Source organism: Fukomys damarensis, unplaced genomic scaffold (assembly GCF_012274545.1).
Source record: "Fukomys damarensis isolate Sample0158 unplaced genomic scaffold, DMR_v1.0_HiC HiC_scaffold_19, whole genome shotgun sequence".
Taxonomy (NCBI): Eukaryota; Metazoa; Chordata; class Mammalia; order Rodentia; family Bathyergidae; genus Fukomys; species Fukomys damarensis.
In genome coordinates, this window is record NW_022900931.1 from 51848029 (window position 1) to 51864246 (window position 16218).

At 46.2% G+C, this 16218-nt stretch overlaps 1 protein-coding gene and 1 pseudogene across 2 annotated transcripts; both read left to right on the forward strand.

Annotated features, from left to right (window-relative positions):
* The first annotated feature begins 1835 nt into the window (after nucleotides 1-1835).
* On the forward strand, nucleotides 1836-12779 carry Pop4 (POP4 homolog, ribonuclease P/MRP subunit). Of its 2 annotated transcripts, none has more exons than XM_010641021.3 (7): nucleotides 1836-2266; nucleotides 4283-4335; nucleotides 6745-6965; nucleotides 8534-8611; nucleotides 8784-8845; nucleotides 11061-11162; nucleotides 12390-12779. In XM_010641021.3, the coding sequence occupies exons 1-7, from the start codon at nucleotides 2260-2262 to the stop codon at nucleotides 12524-12526; spliced, it is 660 nt and encodes a 219-aa protein (XP_010639323.1). In that variant the 5' UTR covers nucleotides 1836-2259; the 3' UTR covers nucleotides 12527-12779. The 2 variants fall into 2 exon arrangements, with proteins under 2 accessions (XP_010639323.1, XP_010639322.1); XM_010641020.3 differs by having other exon boundaries at nucleotides 6742-6965; nucleotides 12390-12778.
* A 247-nt stretch (nucleotides 12780-13026) lies between these two features.
* On the forward strand, nucleotides 13027-15271 carry LOC104874037 (annotated as a pseudogene).
* The last annotated feature ends 947 nt before the right edge of the window (nucleotides 15272-16218 follow it).

Here is a 16218-nt window from a genome sequence, read left to right on the forward strand (position 1 = left end):
TACTTAATAAGTTAGCACATATTTCATTTGCTTAGTCAATCACTGAATTGTTTCCACATTTTTTTTCTAGTCTACAAACAATGACAAAGCTCCTTAAAGCTATCTCTCTACATACAAACACAATTATTTTCGGATGGTTTGCTTTTTAAAAAATAATGTAGTCAGGAGGAAACTATGGAATAACTGCAGCTATGATAGTACCCAACCCCCTCACCATCTGGGAACCGTAGAGAAGACCGGCAGACATTCATAGCTGCCCTGGATATTCAAGAAGGGTCAATATAAAATGAGATCCCTCCAGAAACTCAAACCCAGACATCTGTCTTCTCACACGGCTCCATAACCACAAATCCCCCTTGAGTCTATAGTCCCAAACTGCCTTCCACATCTTCTGCTGTTTGGTGCTGTCGCAAAGCTTACATTTGTCAGGAGTGTCACTCGGCGGCAGAGCACGTGCTTAGTACACGTGAGGTGCAAGGTTTGACCCCCACCCCCGCACCAAAAAAAAAAAAGTTCACATTTGTTAAGGTATCTATTATACAACATGGTGACTATAGTTAATGACAATATACTGTACACTTCAAAATCACCGATTTTAAGTGTTTTCACCACAAAAAAAGGTAGTTAAGTACATAAGGTAATTTGTGTTACTTAGCTTGATTTAGCCATTGTACAATGTATACATATTTCAAAACATCATGTTGTACACCATACTTACAATTTTTATTCCTCAACTAGAAACAATAAAGCTCATAATTAGTAGTTGACACGGTATCAGTCAGTCCCCAAGCATATTTCCTCAAACTCAGTTCTGAAAATCACTCACTACTCACAGGTATCTGCAGAGCAACACATTTTGGTTTAACTGTTGTGTCTCCACGCTGATATCAGGTAATCTACAGACAGACTAAATGCATTCAAGCTCGCTGAATTTCTGGGCTTGCATTCTTAGGCTTAAGATCAAAATGCCACAAGGTCATCACCAAAGAAACTTGAAACCAGTATTTCTCAAACTAGTATCTGTGGACTTTTTTTAGGGCTTTGAGTTTTTTCTCCCCTTAAAAGGAGTTTACATGGTGCCTAAAGTTGAGAACCACTGACTTATAAATACAGACACCATACTGTTTTTCTCTCCTGCCCAGCACGCAGCCCAGGACTGGCACTCTGTGAAAACTAAGCTACACACTTCTGCACCCAGGAACTGGGTTTGAGCCTGGCCCTTTCGTCCCATTTGGAGATCCTCAGAACGAAGAGAATCATTTCTCTGCCTTTTATCGTACTGATACAAACTGGTATTCTGAGCCTTGAGAATGCTTTCTGGGACCACTAAGGCCGATCCCACTCACTTTACAGATAGCAAAGGGGAAGGACCTAGGAATAGGAAATGCCTTAAGCGGGGTCACAGAATTGGTTAGTGGCGGAAACAACTATACCCTTTACCAGCTATCCCACTCTCACTGCCAGTTCCCCACAGGGGCTGCCTCCGCCGACCTTTAAAAATGTGACGAGAGAGCTCACAGACCTGACTACCACTGCACCACCACTTCGGTCCCACTTCCGCCCTCCCTGGTCCCCAACCTCCCAGTGCCCTTTCCAAGTCGGCTCGAGGTCTTCAACAATATCCCTCCGCCTACAGAGACAAAAGCTAGCCGGCCGGGTTAGTCCAGTGGCAGAGTGTCAGCTTAACAAGAACGAGGCTCTGCGTTCCAGCCCTAGAACCGGGGGAAAACAAAACAAAACAAAAAAACTGAAAAGATCCCACAAAAATCCACGGCTACTTAACTCAATCCAGCGCCCGCGGAGTTGGCCCGAAGGCGCATGCGCCCCCTCGGCCGGCGCGCGTCGGTGACGTCACGCGTCGCGCCGTCTCCGAGTCCCGACTGTGTTTCAATCTCTCATCACGCAAGTGCCAGCGGTTCTTTTGTACTCCTACTTCGCTGCCTTGGATTGAGGAACCTTTCTAGCTGAAAGCTTTTTTTCCTGTGATACTGAGAATTGTAATCCAGGGGCTTCGCAGAGCAACATCCCCAGCCCTTTTTAATTGTTTTTGAGACAAGGTCTCGCTGAAGCGCTGTTGCCCACGCTGGGCTTGAACTTGTGTTCTTCCTGAATCGCACAGTAAACTGGGGTAGCACACGTGCGCCTCCAGACGAAACTTTTGACGACAGACTTCTGGCGGCCCAAAGCCATTGAGCAAAGTGAAAGAGTCCGCGACGCGTGAAGGCGACATCATCAGAGCGTGCCGGAAGCGGGCCCACAATGACGAGTAAGGGAGGGTGTGAAATTGGAGGGGAGTTACTAAGGGTTGGGGTTTTGATGTTGGTGGATAAAATGAGTCAGGGCCACTTGTCACTGGTGTCTTAACTGAACTCTGCAGGAGTTGTTCACCATACTTAAAACAGACCCACAATGCAGGTCCCGCTGACTCCGTCTCTGAGCTAGGAATTGATGTCAGGGGACCAGACAAGCTCTCCTGGGGACTGTTCAGTGATGTGTGATGCTAAAGGGTAAGGGACCTTGGCCGGACCTGGCCACTGCCTCCCTGCCCTCGGACAAAGCGCTGCCTACCCTGCCACCTAGTTTTCCACCCTTTGTCTCGTATAAACTTCTGGGAGTTGCTGGGATTGATATCACCCAAGGCTTTGGAATAGGAACAGAGAAGAGATATGTCAAGGCAGAGAAGCAAGTACCACAGCAGTTATAGCCAGGGAAGTGTAGACACTGTAAAGACTGGGTAGATCAGAATTTTGATTCTCACGCCTGCCGCTCTTATCCTGTAAGATCAAGTTAAGTGACTCAGCATATGTAAGTTTAACTTTGTTGTGGTTATGATCAGAACTACCTACTGCAAAGGATTGTTTAGAAAGTGTAATGAGAAAAAATATGTGTAGCTTTCAGTCAACTGCCTGTCAAGAAATGAGTGTTCAATAACTGTTAGGTGTTGCAGAGAGACTTCCAAGTCTGATGCTAGGCATCTATGACAGGGGATGCAAAATCATTCCTGGGGTTCCAGGTCCTGCAAAATTCTCTGTACAAATAGATTTTAATCCCCATCTTCCATATGAGGACAACTAGATTCTTTATATGAAACTTGTGACCACTGAGGTTTGCTTGATCAGATATGTACTCGGCATCACAAGAAAGCTGGGACAAAATGTATTAGAGTGTAGTGTGCACTAAATTTTCTAACCATTTGGTTCTTAAACCAAGCCTTTTGTCCCATTCTTATTCCATTCATATACCTGTCATGTCTTCAGTGCCGGTCTTCTTCTTCAGAAAAATTAAGTAAAAAGCAGGCGTGTGGATGTGTATATGTTCCAGTTGCATGGATACTAACATATGAAAAAACTTTGGTTGTTTGTTTTTTCTGTGGTACTGGGAGTTGAACCCCAGACTTTTGGAATAAGATACATCCCCACCTCTTTTTGTTGTTTTGAAACAGGGTCTCACAAAGTTACTAAGTTGCTCAAGCTGGTTCTGAACTCATGACCCCTTTGCCTCATCCTCCCAGAGTGCTGGGATTCCAAGCAGATGCTACCATACCCGGCCTGAAAAACATTTTTTAAACATTTACAGTCAGCCAAATGTATTTTTAACCGTCTTACACAGCTGTATCACCTTTATTTTCACCTAACTTTTAAATAAGTTACATCATTAGACTTAGTGTAATTGCCAAATCTTCTAATTTACGTTAGAAAATTTCTAACAACTTTATGATCCATTTACCAGCAATAGCATCTAGGAATTTTTTAGAAATCCAGAATCTGGGCATAGGGACCCAAAACCTATGGCTTAATAAGATCTCTTTAAACATGTTCAAGTGTGAGAAGCATTCTTTGTAAGCCACCCTTAGAACTGCTAACAGACATGGCCAAAAGGGTGGCAGGATAAGAAGCATTCAAAAGACTGAGGGTGTAGCTCAGTGTTAGAACAGTTGTTTGGCATGCTTGACACCCTGGGTTTGAGCCACAGCACCACCAAAACAAATTTTTAAGGCATCCAAAGAAGCATTGAAGGTTTGTTTTTTCATACCAGCCCCATGTTGTACCTCTGAGTAAGCATATTTATTTGTCTTTCTGTTGTTGTTGTTGGATTTTTTGTTTGTTGTGGGGGGGGTTGGTACCAGGGATCAAACTCAGGACCTTGTGCTTGCAAGGCAGGTGCGGTGCCACTGAGCTAAATCCCCGGCCCTAGCATACTCATTTTTATAGCTAGAAAAGCCATGGGTCATGTAGCCATACTCAACAGTAATTAATCATTTCTTCTTTTTTAAATCCCCCAGGTGTGATCTACCATGCTTTTTCTCAAAAGGAAGCAAAAGAATATGATGTTCAGGTATGGTCTCTGGCAGGAAATCTAGGAGCTACAAAGGTGCTGGCAGAGATGGCTTAGTGGCTTCTATTTGTTTAACTGTCCTCTGCCATGTCTTACTCCTCATATTTCCAGTAAACCTTTTAGGCTCCATCAAGGTCTGTTGTACTGATATTCTCAGATGCAGCCTGCTCTCCTGTTGTCTCACAGTCAGGTTTGATAAACTTGGACTCCTTGATTTTGTGTCATCTCCCACTATGGAAGGACACTAGGCCAGGCCCACTTGAAAGCTGCCCCGATTAGCACCATCAGTTGACCTCATCACTATGCCCCTTTCGCTCCTGAAAAAGTCATGCAGATCACATTTCTTAAGTGGAACTTACAGATTATGTTCTGTAGCTCCACTCATGGCTCACAATGAGAGTATTACCTTGAGGTCGAGGTTTTGCTTCTCCGTGAAAGAGACCCCTTATCTATTTAAAAGAATTAAGTAACTGCTTTTATGGTGATGCTGATGAATTCATTTTTAGTTAACATCTAACAATCCAATGTTGAAACAGATGTAGTTCTGCCTTCCCTTCTGGGAGCTCTCTCAGAGATTATGTGAATCATATCTTTTCTTTCCCTTGTTTCTCTGCCATGCAGGAGGTTTTCATTACTATTGACACATTAACCTCAAGCTGTCAGATGCAGTCTACTTAGTGCTGAAAAGGCCCAGACAAGAGTTATCATGTGAGGGGGCACAGGCAGCCACTAGTTCTACGAACTAGTTTTGGTCCATAATGACCTAAGGAACTTGCCCAGGAGGATAAATCAACAACCACACAATGAAGAAAGTAATATACTGTATTGATGAACATTTTGGCCTAAGCTTTTCTAATCACAAATCTATAAAAATATTTCACAGACTGGCAGTAGTCTTGAGGCTCATTTTGAGCAGCACTGTTTAGATTACACTTTAATTATTAAAACTGTCTAAGCCTATCCTCATTTGTACAGTGAGAATGATAATAACTGCTTTAGAAGCTCTAAGAATCATACAGTGCTTTAAGGAGACATAGAGCTTGCAAATAGCAAGTACCAATTATTTATGTATTACTAACTACTGAGTTATGTGGAAAGTTGTTTTAAAAAAAATACATGAGAATAAAGCATAATACTTTTATTTGTTCCAAATGCTTATTTTTAAAATTAACTGAGGTTAAAAGTGGTTTATGTTCCAATGAATTTAACATTCAAGTGTTAAATTCAATATTAAGAATTTATAACCACAGTGGACCTGCAGAGTATTACCTGTATTTATAACAAGGTACATACTATAAGATGACATCAGCCGGGCATGGTGGCGCACGCCTGTAATCCCAGCACTCGGGAGGCTGAGGCAGGAGGATCGCTGTGAGTTTGAGACCAGTCTGGGCTACATAGTGAGTTCCAGGTCAGTCCCAACTACATAGTGAGACCCCATCTCAAAAAACAACAAACAAAAAAAGTGACATCTATTCCTTTTATCAGAGTATAGTCTCCCAATCAGACATGGAAGTGCAAAAGTAATAATGTTATCCTTTTTAGTGTTCTAGATTTTAGTTTCTACAACTTGTAAACTCAATTATTCAAGTATTTAGAAGTATTTTTCTTGTTCATATCTGATAAGGAGCTTTTCTCTAAGAAAATGAGTAGATTGTTGAAACTCCAACTTGAGAAGTAGTGACACTTGGGGCTTTTTCAAGAATTACCACAGATGTGATCATTATTGTGCCCAGAAGCCCTCTCTCGGGGCCTGTGTTTATCACAGTAAATTGACACTGATGCACCGTGTTGAAGAGGATAGTGAACAGCCTCACACACACTTGATTCTTTCTCCAAGTGGTACAGAAGCAGAGCTCTCGGAGACAGGCCACACTGTCCACAGCACTGGGAATCCAAGTAAAGGGGATTGTGATAGGGGCTCTGTCAGAATCCCTCCTGCCAGCCTTGGCCAGCCTAGAGCACCTGACTTTACTGTTTTCCCTGGTGTTAGGATCCTTTCTCTCATAGCCATAGTTTGGTTCTGTTCAGTTTGCCTTCTTGGGGTCATGACTAATTAAATGTCTGTGTTACACATTCTCAAGCTTTCCTTCCTTCCGAGGATAAGGGAAATCTTCCACATATAAGACTTTCAGTCCTCGGCAGAACAACCTCAGAGAAATAGGCAGGAAGTCACTGATACGGGTATTGTGTGAGACACATGGTCATAGGCTGTCATATGGATGTCAGTTCATATCTTGGAGCCTGTGGGTAGCAGACACTTGGCAGATGAGAGACTGTGTGAGCCTGATGGGTAGACAGATGGATCAGTGAAGACCGGCGCTCAGCAGTTACGGGTGGGAGTTCCTGGGGTCCTGGTGGCCCAGACCAGAAGAGTGAGCACTGCATCACCCTGTCACTGTGCAGCAGCTGGGAGCCCAGCGGGCGGAAGCTTTTGTGAATGCCTTCCTGAAGCGGAGCATGCCCCGCATGAGCCAGCAGGCTTGTGAGAACCAGTTGCAGCGCAAGGCTGTTATTCTGGAGTACTTCACTCGCCGGAAGCGGAAGGAGAAGAAGAAAAAATCAAAAGGCCTCTCTGCCAGGGAGAGGAGAGATCTGCAGCTCTTTGACATTAAGCCAGAGCAACAGCGGTAAGCCCTGCCTTTTCTGTACCTTCTTGCCCACGGGGGCTTATTCTTCTCATGTGTAGGCTTGGGAGCCCAGTGGCTTAATAGGGAGCCTCTCCATCCTCTGCCACAAGAGGGCAGCCTTCCTTTACCAATTCCTCTTGTGTTTGGGTTTGCTTTCAATAGCAAGGCATGAGGAGACTAAGGACTGTTATTATTTGGCTCCTATCCTAGCCTTAACTAATAAGACCACGCCATAAGTGAATCTGTTGCCCATGGCAGCAGACTGTTTGTCTTTTGGCTTTCTCAGACTGAGAAGGAACTGGGGATCATAAGTGAATCTGTTGCCCATGGCAGCAGACTGTTTGTCTTTTGGCTTTCTCAGACTGAGAAGAGGAACTGGTGATAAATATAGATATATATATATATATCTATATATATCTGTACAGCTTTTAATATCACTAAACAGAATCACCCACTGAGGTTTTATTGCCAAGGAAAGATGCTGCCTACACATTTCGGAAGTTTCTAAAAGGGATGCATCACTCTTGTGGGAAGACATTTTCCATCCTCTGACTGACTCTCCACCCTCCTTGGCAACCGTCTGAGTTTGCACATCTTGAGACTGTCATAGGCTTTTCCTAGAGATGTATAGGCAAATAGCCACCCACATTCCAGAAGACAAAGTGTGTCACTTTGATTGTGACACCTCTCACAAAATCAGCAGGGCTTTGGACACAGGAAACACCTCTCCCTGTTAGGGCTGTCTCACCAATGTTTCACAGGTAGCTCACAGGTGAGCTGGGACTTCATATAAATGGGTTCCCCATAAAGACCAGAATGAGTGGTAACTATCCCAAATGTAAACCTTTGTGTTCCTGTCACCTGCTCCCTGTCATTATTCTCCCCACAGCCTGCTTGCTCACCTTCCAGACAGACTTGTTACCTTAACAAGGACCCACATGGCAACCAGCAGATCTTGTGGACTGAAGGCTTAATTTCAATTTTATGTAACAAGAAACCTCACTGTGTCAGTGGCTTAAATTCATTTCTTGCTCATGAAAATGTTCAGATGAACAGTAGCCTGGGTTAGTGAGGAAGACAGGCCCACAGACATCAGGGATCCAGGCAGCAGATCACCACCAACTTCATCACAAGGCCTGAGATGACTGCTTGAGTTCCAGCTGTCGTGGCCACATCTGGCCAGCAGGAAGCAGCAACACAGGATAGAGAAAGGTCTCTCGTATTAGCAGAAACTTAACCTCATTCTCACGAAGGGACTACCATTGAGGAAACTGAGGTTCGAGAGGTGAAGTTACTAGATTTTAGTCAGATTTTATTTTGTTTATTTATTTTTTCCAGTACTGGGGATCAAACTTTGGACCTTGCTCTTGCCAGGCAGGCGCAGCACCACTGAGCTACTTCCCCAGCAGAATTTTAGTCAGGTTACCAGCAGGGAAAGTAGGATTTATACCCAGCCCCTAACTTTCCCAGGTCATCATTCTTGGCATCAAGACAAGCTCTGTACTGTTTGGACATTGTAATGCCAAACATGTTGCCTAACTTGTCACCTGTTTCTGGCTTTATCACAGATACAATCTTTTTCTCCCTCTTCATGAACTCTGGAAACAGTACATCCGGGACCTGTGCAATGGCCTCAAGCCAGACACGTGAGTTGTGTTTCTGAAGCTTGCCGGGGTAGATCCCGGGTCTTAGGATCACTGTTGGTGCCCCCTCAGGAACCAGCCATCTGCACTGCCTACCTGCAGAAGTTTGTAGACCTGTTTGCTTCGCTCAGAAATCTTTCTCATGGTGTAAATAGAGCTTCTGTTTATCTCATAGGCAGCCACAGATGATTCAAGCCAAGCTGTTAAAGGCGGATCTTCACGGTGCTGTTATTTCAGGTAATTTGCACCCAGTGGCAGCGTGGCGCATGTGTTTCAGTATTACACATATAGCAAACAATTTGAAAAAGTAAAAGTGAAAAGTGAAGGAGAAACTGGCTCTGCAGAGCAAGCTTAGACTAAGTAAAAGAGGAAAAAGCAAGATAAAAGTACACCCTGGAGGACACAGAGCTGACTATCATGAGGAAAGCCATGATAGCAAGCTCTTTGTGGCATCTGTGTCCTTCTATGCTGTCCAAATTTCAGTGAAGCCCAAGAGAACTTGTACATACAGGTCCCGAGAGGCAGTGCTAGGATCCCACCCCTCAGGATGTCTTCAGGTCTGGGCCGTCCTATTGAAAACCTGCTCAAGTTCTCTCAAGAAGTCCACATGCAGGGCTTTGGAAACTGTTCTGCCCATGGTTCCGGGATCTTGTAATTAGCATGTCACACCTTCTTTCCTGGGCAGCTTTGCCACACCCTAGTCTTCTCTGTCATTTCCCCCTGAGAGACGTACCCCATAATTCTTTATGGGGTGCTGAGGGAGTGGAGGTCTGTCTTCTATAGCTTCCTCAAGCTGGAAGGGGATAGAGACCCTACCTCCTGGAGATTATGTGCTCTCCAACTACCTTGGGTGCTCTAGCTCCCCCATGTGGGTTTCTTAGGGTCTCCAGATCATTAGCACTGAGGGCTGGCGATGGTTACAGCCATCTTGACCCATTCTGCCCTTTAATGGACACACTCCAGTGGTCTTTGTGAACCTGCACAATCTGAACAAAATCCCTGTCGTCTAGTCCCCTGGTTTTCAGTGTCGGCTGTGACAGACAGCTCTCACGTTGCCATATCCAGTGTCCACCCATCCCCTGAATGCCACGCTCATTCACCTGACTGGCCTCTGTACATGGCCGCTTGGAAGTCCAGCAGGCACCTCAGACTGTATATCCAAAATGGAACTCTTAGTCTCCCCTCAAACCAGCCCCTCATCTGGCCTTCTCTCAATGGAACTGCTATTTACTTTGTCCAGGCCAAAAATCTAGACGTTCCTTCTTCTCTATTCCCCACCTCTAATCTGTTAGCACCTCCTAGTACCCAAATCTAAACCAGTGTCATCTCCCCTAGATTTCTTCAGAAGACCCCTAACCCTTCCTATCTGACACATTTTCCCCCAACCTGAACCAAATAACCAGAATGGAGGTTTCATGTCAGAAATCAGATCGTGTCCCTTCCCTACTTTAACATTCTGGCAGTTTTCCATCCTGTTAGAATAAATGCTGCCTAAGATCTGAAAGGCCTCTTCAGTGTCCTTGGGCAGCAGGTCTAGCCATACTGGCCTTCTTTTTCTTCTGTCACAGAACCTTCACATTTGCTCCTTCCCTCTGTCCAGAGAGTTCTCTTGTTTGTTCATACACTGGCCTCTTCTCAGATGTCACTTCCTCAGAGTTTACTGTCACTACAGGTGACCGACCTCTCCACCCTCCTGGCTCTATCCTTATTTTTTTTGTGTGTGTAGGGGGGAGTACCAGGTGGTCCTTGTGCTTTTGAGGCAGGCGGCAGAACCACCAAGCTAAATCCCCAGCCCCCTGCCCTTATTTTTCATAGCACTCATCACTCTCAGAAAATGTAGCTGTCCGTGGTTTGCCCTCTTAGAACACAGCTCCATGAGAACAGGGTCTCAGACTCTCTCCATGCAGTACTGTGCCCCCAGCACCTACCTAGGACGCAGCTGCTGTGTAAGCAGGTGCTCAGGGAATGTCTGTTGACTGCGTCATGGGCAGGGTTCAGGACAGATGAAGGGTCTGCTGCCTATAACTGGTTCATCTCACATCACTGTCTGCTGGGCACCTCTGCAGCCTGATTCCCATTCCAGCCATTGCTTGGGAGGCCCTGGTTAGCTCATGATGAGCAGATGTTCACTCAGACCTGCAGCTGACACTTGGATCCTTTAGAGCAGCCAGACTGTGGGCCTTGTTAGTGCTGAACACATGTAGCCTCTGTCTCCAGGTCACTGCCTAAGATCCCAGTAGTCACAGGCCTTCCAGAGGATGGCTGTAAGAATAGCCCAGACCCTCCAGAGCCCCATGGCTTGGTCCCTGCCCAGCTGTGGAGCCTTTACCCTCAGGGTATTTTCTTTCTTTCTTCTGCTAGCCCAGAAGGTGGGACCAGTGTCCCCAGCCCCTAAGACCCACCTAATCTGTGGCTCTCCCAAGGTCACAGAAGCTGCCTTTCTCTTTTGCAGTTACAAAGTCCAAATGCCCCTCATACGTGGGTGTAACGGGAATCCTTCTCCAGGAGACAAAGCATGTTTTCAAAATTATCACCAAAGAAGATCGCCTGAAAGGTAAGTAGCCATGTCTCTGAGGGGCCCTACGGGCTGGCCTCCCAGCTGCTCCTTTATCCCTTTCTTTGAGGCTCCAGAGTCAAGATACATTGCAAAGACTTAGTGTTCTGTTTTGTTTTGTTTTGTTGTCTGGGTTTTGTTTTCTACTGTCTGGTTTGTTTGTTGTTTTGTTCCTTTTTTGTTTTGTTTTATTTTTGAGATCGGGTCTTGCTGACCTTGAACTCCCTGTGTAGCCCAGGCTGGCCTCAGACTTGCAGCAGCCCTCCTGCCTCAGCCTCCTAAGTACTAGGATTGCAGACAGACGTCACTATGCCCAGCTTTGCAGATACTGACTCTGTGATCCAAGCCTGCTGAGAACCCCCCATCCCGGCCCCTGGCTCTCTCCGAGGCATTTGTGAACAGAGCTGGCAGCCTCAGCCAAAACAGCCGGGGAAGGGAGAGCTGCTTGCCTGGGCCTCAGGGAACTGGGTCTGGCTGGGCTCTCCACTTGCCAGAGGTTGCTGCCTCCAAAAGAAATATAACTGAATAGATAATGGGAGGAAACCGAAATAGAGCCTGACCCTGGAGTTCTGAGAACCACACTCTTTGGGTTCCACCGGGGCTCACATTGCTTGAGCAGACACTGTGGGTCATCTGGGATTTCTGTACCCCATCTTTCCCACAAATCCAGGGGTTTCTAACAGTTGGAGGGTTTTGGAACACTGCCACAACCCCCTTTGGTGTTGGTGGTGGTGTGCTTGGGATCAAACGGATCCATGTATGGCACATGTTCTACATCTGAACTGTGCCCTAGTCCCTCTTCCTTTGATTTTGGGCCTTGGTTTATCTTGCTGCTTCCTTCCCTTTTCCTGTGTGTGCTTCTGCTCACGTTGTGTTCTGCTCACATTGTAAACCTGAGAAAGTGATGTGAAAGTTTCTCACTGAGCATAAGGCCAAGGGCCCGGCTGAAAGTTACATGGTAAACATTTCTTCAGTGCCTCTGGGAGCCTCTGTTTCATAGCTTTTGACCCAGAAAATGAGGTGTTACAGTATATTTAGAGTGTGAATCAGTTGCCCTGATGCCAGAGTAACCACACATAATCCTGTACTATCACCTTTGTGGGCTTCCCCCTTTCCTAATAGTTTGTTTTTTTAATATAAACATTTTATGAGTAACTTTCTACATAGAAATTAACTTACTGCTTCAGGTTTTCCTCATTCTTTTTCTCCACCATTTTTTTTTTCCAGTTATCCCCAAGCTGAATTGTGTGTTTGCTGTAGAAATCGATGACTTTATTTCCTACATTTATGGAAGCAAATTCCAGCTTCGGTCAAGTGAGAGGTCTGCCAAGAAGTTCAAAGGAAAGGGAACCATTGACCTGTGACTTCTTTGCCTCCTAAGCCAACTGTTTATGGCACTTGGAAATTGGAAACACTTGAAGTACCCACACTTCAGTGGCAGGATTCCAGTTATAGGCAGCTCCAGCCAGTGGAAATCAAAGCTGAGGGCACTGAATAACATAGGAAGATGTGACCTTCATTTTTTGATGCTCCTACGTAGAGGCAAGATTGGCGGAATCTGCACCAGGGTTAATTTTGGTTGAAGAGCAGGACTATTAGGTGATTTCTTTTTTGTAATCTTCTGAATTTTCTGAATGTTCTATGATAAATCCATTATTTGTGCACTAATAAAATGCACTGCAAATAAAGGAACTATTATTGTAGTCCAGTTGGGTGGAAAGAGAAGGGGAGCCCCAAGATCATGCTTTTCACTTGCTCCAGCCGTGAGCGGCTGCCCTGTGCAGTGGTATCTGTGACACTTTCAAGCATGCCTGCCGCCAAACTGAGCTAAACGAGGTCCACTTTGCTGTTTTGAAAAAATTCAACAGAAGTGAATGATGAAATTGCTCAGTGACTTAGGGCTAACTCAGTTGAGGAATTAGAATTGGGGTGGACCACGGAGGCAAAACACCAGGCCTGCGTGTGGTTAGTAATGGTTGACCCAGTACAGGTAGACTAATTTACACAGCGTTCTCCCTCCTGACTCTGTTAGCTCTAGAGGTATGGCCGCTGCATCTCTTTCCACAGTCAACCTGCTTGGAATGTCAAAGTCCCCAAACATTTTGATACCTTAGGTCTGTTCTTGCTACTGAGAAACCTTGCTCTAGCCTAACACTCTATCTTTAAGGCCACCTGATGAGGTGCTTCTGTGCAGCGTCAGAGGATGTGCAGGGTGGGAGACCAGCCTTCCAGGGTTGCTGTTAGAAGCCAGATAGCTTTCCAACTTGGGCCCAGCAGAATGGCTGCCGCAAAGAAGGATGGCAAAAGAAGGGCTGTTCTGCCGTCAATGAAGCGGTGACCCGGGACTACACCATCAGCATTCACAAGCACATCCATGGAGTGGGCTTGGAGAAGTGTGCCCCTCGGGCATTTAAGGAGGCCTGGAAATTTGCTATGAAGGAGATGGGGACTCCAGATGTGCACATTGATACCAGGCTCAACAGAGCTGTCTGGGCCAAAGGAATGAGGAATGTCCCATACTGTATCCGTATGAGGCTGTCCAGAAAGCATAATGAGGATGAAGATTCACCGAACAAGCTCTGTACTTTGGCAACCTACGTCCCTGTTACCACGTTCAAAAATCCCCAAACAGTGAATGTGGATGAGAACTAACTTTCAAATAAAGTTTAAAAACTGCCCCCCAAAAACAAGAAAGCCAAATAGGCAGAAACAGTTCAAAGGAGCAGTCACCCCTTCCCTTTAGGAGCCAGTGTGTGCTGACCGATGAAGTGTCACTCCTAGTGACACACAGCAAATCATGTGCCTTTTCTCAGGCCAGGAGAAGCAGCAATGGCAGACCTGGCTTTCTCAGTATTTCCCCCTCAGACTCCACACTGGAGGAAAAACAGTAGTGAAGGGAAGTATAAGTACTTTATTTATGACAGGAGAGCAGGAAGGCCTCGTTCTGCACCACTGCACATCCCAAAGGCACCGAGTGTGCCCGAGTCCCATGGGGACCAGCCCAGCAGCTTGGCCCTCTTCCTCCTGTGCTCACTGGGATGTTGCTGAGGCCACACGGGTACTCCCGCCATCAGTACCATCTTGCCACCTACAGTGCGCGGAGCCCACAAGCTGGCTTAAGTCCCCACACCAGCTGGAACGGGAAGCTGACCTGACAACTGCACCCTGTGGTGTGGCCGTTTCATGATCACGTGCCCAACGTCTCCCTGCCTGTGAAGGAAGAGCCAGGATTTGAACCCAGTATTCTGGTCCTAGCACTGGGCTTTTCACTTAAGTGGCTGCAGGGATGAGAGATTGTGCTAAAATACTTAACGTATTTCCTTTATCATCTGGTCTAAGAAAATCTGTGTCTTCATTGTACAGTGGCTTCAGCTCCAAGTACCTGAAGTGCCACATTTGTAGCAGCATAGGTGCTGTAACTCCTGAGCATCCTACTCATAGCCACCCTCCACAGTGTAAAAGGCATTGAATGTTGTGTAAATACACTGGTGCTTTCCAGAAAAGTTGTTGGTACCATTTGCCATGCGAAACCTGTTTTTTATTTGGCGCAGACTCAAGTTTCTGTGTGAGTGGCTGTGTAATTTGTGGACTTCTCCCCACTTCCCAGACAGTTGGTGAGAATGCTCACCCACCACATAGCTGCTGCTGTGCAGGCCTGTTTGCAGGATGCACTTATGTCTCCACACCAACCTTCTAAGGAGCAGAAGGAGAGAGGAACCTACATCGGGTGGCCGAGTCCCCACAGTCTGTGGCCTGGGCTCATCATGGAGAACACTGGTACTGAGTGGTCTGAACCATCTTCACTCAAGAACCAGGACTACCTTAGCTGAAGCTTTGGACATACAGACCTGTGTGTAGCATAGCTCAGTCAGCCTCGTATAAACCATGCACCAGAGGTACCTGTGCTCCAGAGAAAGTGCCACTGAAGCCCATGGGGAGGGCGGTTAACACCTCAGGGGACTGCCCGCCTGGGAGATGTCAGCCCCGGACACCGATGTTCTCTCAGCAGGCCTGATAACCCCTTTCCAGTTGTCAGGGCTGACAAGGATTCAGCTGCATCACAGAGTTCACAGGGTACAAGCCAGAGCCTCTGGGGGAGGAGGACAAAGCACCCAGAGGAGAAAGTGAGGGTGGTATGCAGGCGCTGTGGCCCTTGTAAAAGTCAACTTGAGCCTCTGAGAGTAAACACCAGACTGAGGCTGAAACAACAGATTTATTCTCTCACAGTAGTTCTGTAAACCAGAAGTTCAAGGCATTGGTGCTGTCAAGAGTTGGGTAGTGGGCCGGGGATTTAGCTCAGTGTCTCTTCTGCTTGCCTTGCAAGCACAAGGAGGTGAGTTCTATAGCCGGTACCAAAGAAAAAAACTGAGTTGAATACTGGTGAGGCCTCTTCTGGCTTCTGCCTTCTCTAGATCTGCACTGTCCTCTGTGCTCAAGGACAGAAATGCCTTTATAAGGACACTGATGTTGCCAGGTTAGGCCCCTACTCTATGACCCCATTTAACCTTAATTACTTCCTTAAATTTCCACCTTCAAATAGAGCATCATCATATTGGAGGTTAGGGTCAATACATGAATTGGCAGGGGACTGGAGGGGATATGTACTCAAATCTGCCCATAGCATATCCTGGTTTTCCCAACAGGATACTGATTGTACTTCCCAGGAAGACTCTGTCTGATACCACCAGGCCCCATCCTCAGACACTTGCCTGGTTTCCCCAGCCCAACATTCTGGGTGCTTGGACCACTAGCCAGTTCAGGCAGCCCAATGCTTAGCCCCCATTTCCACTGGATTCCATGACTTGCTTATATAGGAGCCCAGATTGCTTAGGTTCCTTTTGCAGTCAGTGTTCTATCACTGAGCTATACCCCCTGCTTAGGTTCCTTTTGATCTTTGCAAACAGCTGAACTCAACCTCCCTCTCCCTCCCATTGGGGTCACTAGGCAATCTGGTTGAGGGAGAAGATGTATATGCAAGTGGTCAGGGCCAGCAGAGGAGGCCCCCTGGGAAGAAGTGGCTCCAGATCTAGGCAACTGGAATAAGAAGAGCATAGTC

Coding starts and splice junctions, on each gene's coding strand:
- Pop4 (XM_010641020.3), top strand. Junction 6,966..8,533: donor ATTAAGCCAGAGCAACAGCG/GTAAGCCCTGCC, acceptor GCTTTATCACAG/ATACAATCTTTTTCTCCCTC. Junction 11,163..12,389: donor CAAAGAAGATCGCCTGAAAG/GTAAGTAGCCAT, acceptor TTTTTTTTCCAG/TTATCCCCAAGCTGAATTGT.